The sequence below is a fragment of the Gallus gallus genome, chromosome 5 (genome assembly GCF_016699485.2).
Source record: "Gallus gallus isolate bGalGal1 chromosome 5, bGalGal1.mat.broiler.GRCg7b, whole genome shotgun sequence".
Taxonomy (NCBI): domain Eukaryota; kingdom Metazoa; phylum Chordata; class Aves; order Galliformes; family Phasianidae; genus Gallus; species Gallus gallus.
In genome coordinates, this window is record NC_052536.1 from 49,805,953 (window position 1) to 49,815,959 (window position 10,007).

Below are 10,007 nucleotides of genomic sequence, written 5' to 3' on the forward strand. Positions count from 1 at the left end.
CAAAGCTTTGTTAATTATTATTTTGGCTTAATTTCTTTTAGAAACATGTCATTCAGGTTTATCAAAAGGTAGGATTTATTTATATTTAAAAAAGTGGCTCCTGCAATTAACAACAGATTTGGCTTTCTAGCCTTGGTTTTCTGAAAACTAAACTTTCTGCTGAGAACTAAATACTGTCTTTCTTGAGAGGAAAGCATAAATCAATCCATTAACTCGTGATGATATCTAAGAGTCTGCAGCACCTGAATAACAAGATGCTAAGCATGCCTTGTGAATTCTTCTTTCTTTGATAGAGTTGGTAGCACCAAAGTAATTCTGTTCTGTGTACTAATACACTTAGCATGCTTATGTTTGAAAAATGAGGTGTTTGATAACAGTGATAAAAGTTTCAAAACGTAAGGTTACAAGCAGATAAAGGTAAGTGATGGTAAATTCACATTCTCTGCTCTGTGGTATTTAAATTAAAATGTCAGTGTGATGTGTTGTCTGTAGCTGATACAGGAGAGAGCAAACTGAATGTGGCTGTGAATCTAGCGGCTTGTTTTGTGTGGAAGATTGTGAAGGTGAAATGTTTGCATTCTTATCTTAAAATGGGGTGCCTTAGCTGAAGTGAATTGCAGCTGACCTGCAAACAGAGCACTTGAGTTATGAATAAACCATAACATCTATGTTAATTTTTTAACTAAGGGAAAAAGCTGAAAAGTGTTACTCACATTTCGAGTCCAAAGGGTTGAATCTAGGCCTACAATTTGGGAATTCTGTATGTATTTTAAATCCATTATGAGTTGCCAAAGTTGGTAATACAATTTTGATCCACCTGCAGATTCTTCCAGTAGGATGTTGTAGTATTCTTTATGGAACTCCAAAGTATAATAGGGAATGTTTCTTCATTTCCCAGCAGTTGACTAAAAGTGTCATCTGTTTTAACTTTAAAACTACGAGGCTACGCATGTTTCTGCAATTTGAAATTAGACCATTTCAAGGAAGTGCTTTGAATAGGGAGACCTCAGCTATGTTAACAGCTACTTGGGCTTATTCTATACATCATCTAAAGGTTCTATCCCTGACTAAACGAGTAAATTCCATTCCACTTTAATAATTATCAGCGCACTTCCAAACATGAATGTGTTTAGAACTGATGCTGATTGGATTGGCTAACATTGTCACAGCTTTCTTGAGAAGAGGAACATGCCCAGACTGGTAGCTACAGAAAGGAACCATCCAGTATGGTATACAAATGAGACTAAGCAGAGGCAATAGTTCTCACTCACCATGCCTAACAAGCGATGGAGCACATACCACTTTATAAAAGGAGCTTTTGTCTCTGTAGTCACATTCATTTTTAAACAAAGGGTTGTGATCTGTGTAACCTCCACAACTGAATGCATGTAAGCTTGGTATTCAGTTGCTCGGAACTAAAATGAAAAGTGCCAGTGGAAGTTCAGCTTGAAGCTAGAAGGCCAGTGGTCGTCTTTGAGACTTTAAAAAAGTAACTTTATTTTTTTTTTTAAGTTCCTCTGACTGCTGGCCAGGAATTTTAGACTGTAGTGGAAGTAACTGCTGCAGATTTCATTGAATATGTCTTCTGAATAAGAGATTTGCAGAGTCTTACACCACCTACACAGGACCAGACTGTACTTTTAAAATTCTGTTTCACATGTGCATCATATTCCTCAGCACCTGATGCTGTATGTAGGTGCAGAATTAAATTCACAATGTTGTATTTTTGGCAGTTTCTTCTCACTTCATATGCTGTGGGTCTTACCTAAACTCACTTTCTTTGGTACTGGAATGACTGCTGTAACCCACGTGCATATAGTACTGCAACGCCACTTTCGAGGAATCCTAGAATAGGTTGGGTTGGAAGAGTTCCTAAAGGTCAGCTAGTTCCACCTTTTTGAACAAAAGCAGATTCTTAGTCATTCTTGTTTTTAAATTACTTCTAATACTGCACCTGGTACATGGACCTACTATATATATATGTGTGTGTGTATATATATTTGTATATGTATTTGTGTATATATCTTACACCATGCACTGTGCTTGCACATCTGTGTATCATGGAAAACTAACTTTTTTCCCGACAGCAGAAATCACTCTCTGTATTCTGAATTTGCATGTAGCACCTATTCTTCATTTCCATAAATTGCTGTTGTTTTAGTCTTGCCCTCTTTGCTGTTTTTTCAATATCTTAGATAATTTTCTGTTTAGCTGAATTTTTAACAAAGAGTGTACAAAGATGTAAAGAACAGAAGGCAGTATAACTCAGGACAGATATATGGAAACAGCCTTACTTTAGAAATCAGTTCACAACCTTCCTGTATGGCAGGAAAAAAAAATGGAGATTGTGTGTAGGCATTGCCTGGCAAATGAGAGCCTAAATCTTTTATATATTTGTTCCATTCTAAAGACCAAGGATCATCTTGGCCCATTACATTGACTTCTGTAAAAATACAAGCAAAAGCAGAAGACTGAGAACCCCCCAATTTATGGTTCGCACAGAAGTGGCATTTGTGCTAGCAGTGAGGAGGCCTATGGGCTGCCTCTGAATTGCAGAGATACCAAAACAATACTGGCAGTACAGTAAGTTAATGTTCCCAGTGCGTGCTGTGCTGTAGAACTCAACTGTAACAGTTTCCTTCGTGAAGGAAGGGACATCTAGAGAGACTGGCACAGCTCTCCCCATCTTGGCTTGGTGTTTCCTATTTGAGAGCTGAAGTCACTGAGTACAGTTCCTGGTGCTGAATGGATGGGTACTGAAGCATGGAAAACTTAATAACATAAAGATTTCCAAACAGGTTTCAAGGCAGTAGAGTTTGTCATATCAAGGTGGTGTGTATTTTGTTATTATTGATTCTGAAATTAGCATTTCAGAACCAGAACAGTTCAGCCTAGAAAGGTTTGAGAACATAAGTAGGCAGGGATTTTTCCTCGAACTTTTCTGGACAGGTTCCATTAACAGTAAGAATGAATAACCAGTATTCATTGTTGGGAATACTGGTTACCCTCCCATTTTCTACAACCTTTGGCAAGTTTAAAGTAAAAATTAAAAAATGCAAGCATTTAGAGATAATTTTACTTCCAGCCTTTAATGAGGTTTTACTTTCTAGGAACACAGCAGTCTGTTTTAAAGCTCAAATACTCTTTAATTTCTCAGTTGAGCAGTGTCTTCACGTTTTTTTCAGTCAAACAAGCCTGTTGCAGATCTTTCCCCGTCTGAAAGGAGTAGCTTTGTTCTGCTGGTATAGGGGTTCTCTCCCTTCCAGCCTTTTCCCATTTCAGTCTTAGAATGTTGTTGTAAAGGTTGAGGTTTGTGAATCGTACTACCTTCTCTTATACTCACCATAGTAGAGTAGCACTTGATCTTAATCTGCGTAGAAGCTCATCAGTGCTACTGATGTCTTAAACTTAATGTGAGTTTCAGAAATGTGACATAAGTATGGGCTGCAGTCAGTCTTCTGAAGGACACTGGAAGGGCTGTAGCCTTCGAGTCAGCTGCCCTCTTGTGTGATTGAGAAGAACAAGTAGAAATTTCTCCCCTTAAGAAGGCTGAATGATAACATTTGAATATAAAATTACAATGAAAATAGCTACCAGTAAAGCACACTTTGAAGTGCTAGAATTGGTTGAGGACTTGCCAGTTGCTCTCATCACCTTTGCTTGTTACAGCTTTTTATTAGTCCATTAGTCTCCTACCAGAGATCCCATCTTATCATGTGCAGGACCTTGTTGTATAGGGTTCTTGCTGGATGTTCTTGTGATGAACAATGTGATGAGTGACGTGGCATTTTCATACCTATACTTATGTTGCAGCATTGATTTTTGAGCTCCATGTCCCCCATGTGCTGCACAATAAGTACTATCATTTTGCTCCTCATGGTACCCTTGTAGTGTTCCATTGTGACAATTCTGCACTGAGCAAGGATTGTCTCTTTCCACTGATCTCAAAGACCTGTTTCCTCACCACAACCCCTCAGAAGGAAAAAAATGAGGATAGAAAGCATACCTTTCTTTGGATATAGAAGATGTGTCAGTGTGAGAACTAATAGCACAGCATGGGAAATCTTGGATTGACCTCTAGACTTTGGTTAAAATGTGTATGTATGCTGATCTTTTGCTTTAGATGGCTTGGTGTTGTTTAAATATCCAGTTCTTCAGATTTGGTGTGTGTACAAACACAGTCTGTCTGGACTAGTCCATAAGCAATATGCTATTTCAAATACACACTTTTATTCCCAGATGACTTAAAAAATACTTAAAATAATGAGGACTTATTAAATAAATGATAAAATATTTTGTTATTTTCGTTTGACATTTTCCACTTTAGACTTTCAACTTTAATGAATTCTACAATGTAAATGTATGAGCACGTGATGTCAAAAATAGCTAAGGGTCTTTTAAAAGCTATAGGTAATAATAGACTTTGCTAAGATGTTATATTCTGAACTTGTTCTAATCTGGAAAGTTCATTACATCTTTGTTGCTTTGTATTTTAACACAACTTTGGTATGATTGCAGTGTCTTTTAGCAACTACTCAGATATTGTATATTGTAGTGTAAGATTTGTCTTCTCTTTCCCACTTCCTTTTGCTTCTGCATTCTTTTCAATGAGGCTCCCGACTGAATATGAGAGGAACGGGAGATTTGAGGGCTCAAGGTGAGGGTAAAATTTTTGTTTGAAATGTTGTTTAGGTGAGTTTGAACCTTTCTTCCCTTGATTATGTGGCACAGTGGCTTCAGGCAGCAGCTTTTGTTTTGTTTAAGGCTTTGAAACTAAACAAAGAAGCGTTTTTGTCTGCAGAACAGCTCTTAAAGCACTGACTGGCTTGTTTCTAAACTTTCATCTTTCCTGTTGCCTTCTCCCTCGTGTGTTTTTTGCATTTTAGTATTTATGATTTGCTGTTGTCTTGTAGACCTGTAGGTAAGTGGTGTCTAGTGAGACTGCACATGTGTGGGATAACCACTGAAGGATGTTAAGATGTATTTTTGTCTCCAAAATCGCAAATATTTTCCATATGAAACCCTTCCTCAAATCTTCGCATTAAAATATTAGAAATGATTGGATTTGTATTTGTTCAGCCAACCATTTTCAAGTAGGAAAGGCTTTCTAAAATCAGCACTGAATAAAAGTTGGTGTTACTCCCCCTATCCCTTTTGCCAGCTCCTGTGGCTTCATTAAATTAAAACCTTACCATTAAAACATAATACATCAGCAATCAAAGAGTATGTAGCATCTGAGAAACCATGTAGCTTGATTTGACAGCAGAATCCTTTTATTCTTGCAGTTGCTGGGAGTCTTTATAATAGAAGATAAAATTATGGAGCAGGTTATCTTTGCAATAGTTTTTTTTGACCTTGCTATTGCTTTTTATGTAACTTTTTCATAATTGCCTGCTTAATGGTCGGAGAAGGAAGAAAGCGTCATGTAAGCAGAAATTCACTGCCAGATATCTTAGAGAAGAGCTTAACTTAATTGTAAACTGAACTTTGAAGTTCAATGCGAGACCAAAGCTGTGTGGTTTAGGGTCAACAAGGTTATGTGTTCTCAGAAAATATCAAAGCATCATAGTCAGTATATTAAAGTCGCTTGCCCTGGGGACAAGTAAATTTGAAGATATGACTGGCAGCATGCAGACTTTCCAAAAGAAAATCTGTCCCATTTTTCTTCTTAAAGGTTTAAATGTAGCTCCTTATTCTTTAGCTCTGTGACTGCTCGTTTTAATGGAAGTAGAGGCATCATTATGAACTAGAAATTTCTGGATCATTTCTTTTTCATTGTCCTGTATAACCTTATTTCTCCTCACCAAGGGAAAAGCATTAAAGAAACAAAAAAAAAACCTTGCAGACTTGGGAAATGGGAAATACTAAGGTGTATTTTTTGCTGTCTTTTAGAACTGTAGCAGTAATAGGAACCCTCTTGTCCTGGTTGCTTACTAACCATGTCAAGTTGAGTTTCATAGTGACTTCCAGCTCTCCTTCCTGCATTTCGGCCTCCAGGACGCTTACATGCTTAGATTCTAGCTGCAAAGACAGAGTATTTTCTCCCTGTTGAAGGTAGCCCCAGTATCCTACAACATGGTGGTTCCTTAGTGAACATCTCATAGAGTGAAACCTGTCCAGCCCAGAACTGGGTGGCAAGCGGCCCAAGAGTAGGGCTTGGAGCAACACTTGACTTAAAACCGAATCATAGCTGATGTGTGGTTTTTCCTCAGTGAGGTAACTTCCCTCACGCTCCCAACTCCAGTGACCTCCAGTTGTTTCTCCCATCGAGCCTTACCTTTGTTTCAGCCCCGTATGCTGACGCTTTATCTTTGCTGTGTGTTTGTACAGCAGTGAGGGAGATGGGGTGCTGCCCGCTGCCAGGGCCCCTAGACACTGCTCTCGTAGTGTGTGTTGCCCGTGAGTTTGCTTTGCTAACAGCTGTCTGGGGGAAGTGGCTCCCCTGCTAACCGATGCTTTGCTCTCTTTCAGCCGCAATGTAGCTGTGGATCAGAAGGACGAAAACAAGGAAGCCAAGCCTCGCTCGCTGCGTTTTACATGGAGCATGAAAACCACCAGCTCCATGGATCCCAATGACATGATGAGGGAAATCCGGAAGGTCCTGGATGCCAATAATTGTGACTATGAACAAAGAGAGCGTTTCTTGCTTTTCTGCGTCCATGGAGATGGGCACGCGGAAAACCTCGTCCAGTGGGAAATGGAGGTGTGTAAACTGCCAAGACTGTCCCTGAACGGAGTTCGCTTTAAGCGGATATCGGGAACATCCATAGCTTTTAAAAACATTGCTTCCAAAATTGCCAATGAGTTAAAGCTGTAACAAGAAAAATAGTTAAGTTGTAAATTAGTTAGCAATTTCAAGTGTTTTGAGAATTCCGATGGAAATGTATAGAATAACATTTAGGCAATAACTTCTGCATCCTTCTGAATAGTGATATTAAAGAAAACAAAGCTGCTGAGCTGGGAGGGAGAGTTGGACTTTTTTATAAGTGCACTACAGCATTAAAGTTGCCTACTATGTAAAATATTACCCCTTCTGCTTTATTTCCATTGCTCCTAAGTCTTTGACGACAAATTGAAACACAGAATATATTCATTTAAATATGCCTCCTGTTTGTGTGGACGTGTGAATGTACAGTATGTGTGTATAATATATAAAGTATTATATGTAAACAATTCATTTACCACATGGAGCTGTACCAGTACCTCTTTTTGGGCTAATTTTGGTGCTAAAAATTGAAATGGCCAAGGAGGAAACACTTGAGTTAATATTTAAAATAACTGAAGAGATAACCAGTAAACGCAGGTTTACAATTCACTGCTGTGTTAAGGAAAAAAGGGGTGTGAAGGGTTTGGATTTACGGTTGTGAACATTATTAGTCCTGTTTTCTAAGTAGAGCTCATGAAATTATTAAAAATTCACTTTTACCGAGTAAGTCTTGCATTATATTTTGCCCACCTATTTATTATTTAAGTCTGAATCAAATTCTAACAATGTAGTTGATTTGTGCATTAAAATTTGGGTAAATGCTTCCATTCTTCTGCTTCTGCTAAACTACTAAAACTGTATCTCTATCCTTCTGGCTTACGAGTTTTATTGCAGCTAAGAGTCCTTTTCCGTTGCTCCACAGTCCCTCTGCAGAACAGTGCTGTGTGCTGAGCGCTAACCAATGGCTTCTTCTTTCAGAGTTCTCCACCTTGCACTAGGTCAGACTGATAATAGCACAAAAGGACTCTCAAATAGCAGCCACGTTCTGATGCAAATCACCATACATGAGTCTGTGCTGCTCTGAAGTATTGCTGCGGGCACGGCAGTGCTTTCCTTTGCTTTCTGAGTGCGCGCTGTATTGAAACCCAAAAGTGGGAGTCAACTTTGGCTGCTGTTGTCCCCTGTTGTAACATCCAGCTTGCTTAACTACAGCCATGGGCAGTGGCAGCTAAAACTTTCCTTGCAGCTCTGTTCCAGCGTGCTCCCGCTTGGCTCCGGGCACGTTGCTGTTGGCTTTATGCCGGCTGTGTCTGTAGATTCTGCTGAGGAGGGAGCCCGCTGTTGCTCTGGTGCCGTGCGGTGTGGAACCTGCCCCGATGGACGCTGATGGCCAGCTAGCTTTCTGTAGGACACTGAGCTGCTGTCGGATGGTCCCTGCTTCTTAACCACCGCTGTGGTGAGCTGGATTTGGGCTGGCAGACCAGAACCAGGAGCTTTCTTCGAGCATTGTTTCCTGCTGATACTCAGTTCATTTCATCGAGGACTTACGTAGATAAAACCCTGCGTTAACTACTTGACTTTTTGTATCAATGTTTTATGGTTATATTTCGGTGAAGCACTTAAGCATGTACTTCACGCGTGCTTTAGACTGGAGCCTAAATTTGCATTTTAAACCTGCAGTGAGCTGATAACTGTTCATAGTGTGCAGCTCAGGTCTGACACGAGGTGAACATCCGCGGTGTTCTGCAAGTTAGTTCTTGTGACCCGCGGGCTGTGAAGGCAGCAGACTTCCCCTCCCTTTCCCTGAGCATCGATATTGACTATGCTAGTTTAAAGGATGATCGTAGTTGTTAAATGTAGTAAATATTCCTGGATTTGCATTTTACTCTCTGTATGTTCTTTGTCATGCCATGGCTTTGGAACTCCCGGTGCTCGGTCGGAGTTCAGTTGGCTTTCAGTGCTCTGCCCGTGCCTGTGCTGCTCAGTATGGTTTTTTCCACAGAAACTCCATTTTGTAATAGCAATAAAACATTTCAGGGCAGTCGTTGTACTTTCTCAGGTGAGGAGTCACCGATCCTTTCACTTCCTACACTTCAAGCACTCCTCCAAGTGTATTTTTTTTCACCTGGCAGTGCACTTCGTTGTCTGAACTGAAACAGTGTTCTGATAAATTATGTAAATCTGTATTCGATGGAAGTTCCAAAAGATTTCATATTAAATGTTTTCTGAAATACTCTGTTCCTACTTCACCTCTTAAGTATGTAATTATTTCTCAGAAGTGCACCAGTGTCGTACTTTGGATATTTGAAACTCATATGAAGGTGTTCTCAGAGGGCCCTTTCAGAGTTAATCTGTCTCCGAGGTATTAAAAAAAAAAAAAAAAAAAAGAATGATAATCACAAACAGATTTTCAACAGCTTGCTTCCCGAATGCCCTGCAAAGTGACCAAGCTGCAAGAGCATACCCTTCATTTCCTTGCCATCCTCACGCATTCTGTGCGGGCCTCCAGCAGCTGCCTGGAAAGGAAACCGCTTCCTTCAGATCTGCAACCAGAGACCAACTTGTGCCTTTCGTTTCTTCGTCTGCCTCGAGGTCTGTTGGTGCTGCTCCTGGTCCAGCTTCACAGAGCTGCAGCTGTTTTCTGTCTGCATAAGAGACGAGCATTACAATGAATCAGAGGCCGGCGCATGGTGAGCATCTCGGCATCCTGAGCTGTGTGTCTGGCAGGCAAGCAGTGCTCTGTAATCGCATGGCTGGAATCCTGGGACATGCGGTCTGAGTGCAGTGGAGGAGGGTGTTTGTTTGTAATAGGCTCGTGACTGAAGTTCTGAGGTTCTAAAACCCACGTCATCCAGTTTTGAAGATGCCTTTGGTTGCTGAGTCTGGTTAAGAACGTCTTCAGAGCTACGGGGAGGTTGGCTGCTTTAAATAAAAGGGTTCTGTTTTTTAATAGATGTATTCAAGGGAGGAGGGAGGGGGCAGAAGCAACAACAGAACGCTCAAAAGGAACAAATGGATTCAGGTACAGCTGGTCTCAAATTCTGCCTGTACTTAGGCTTTCTAAAATGCCTACGTCTCTTTTACCTGTCGTGGATCAGATGTAAGGCAAGGCACAGGGCCTTGGGCCATGCTGGGAGATGGGCAGAGGTCTGTTAAAGGGCAGCGGTCTGAGTGCTGTGCTCACTGCCTTTATTCTTTTCTTCAAGCTACAGCCCCTGGACCAAACTTTGGAGCCTTACAAGATATTTGGGTTCATTTGTGTTCTCGTTGTGGTGAAGCTTTAAGATCGAATACATTAAGA

The 10,007-nt window shown here is 40.4% G+C and overlaps 1 protein-coding gene across 30 annotated transcripts in view; it reads left to right on the top strand.

Annotated features, from left to right (window-relative positions):
- The window catches only part of MARK3 (microtubule affinity regulating kinase 3), a 60,688-nt gene extending 51,738 nt beyond the window's left edge, over positions 1-8,950 (top strand). For 10 of the 30 annotated variants that reach the window (XM_004936354.5, XM_004936360.5, XM_004936358.5 and 7 more), the window contains 3 exons: positions 42-68; positions 4,613-4,657; positions 6,472-8,950. In XM_004936354.5, the coding sequence (XP_004936411.1) occupies positions 42-68; positions 4,613-4,657; positions 6,472-6,817 (418 nt within the window). In that variant the 3' untranslated portion in view covers positions 6,818-8,950. The remainder of the gene's footprint in view (positions 1-41; positions 69-4,612; positions 4,658-6,471) is intronic. The other 20 variants (XM_004936357.5, XM_046942577.1, XM_046942581.1 and 17 more) reach the window with 3 other exon arrangements.
- The last annotated feature ends 1,057 nt before the right edge of the window (positions 8,951-10,007 follow it).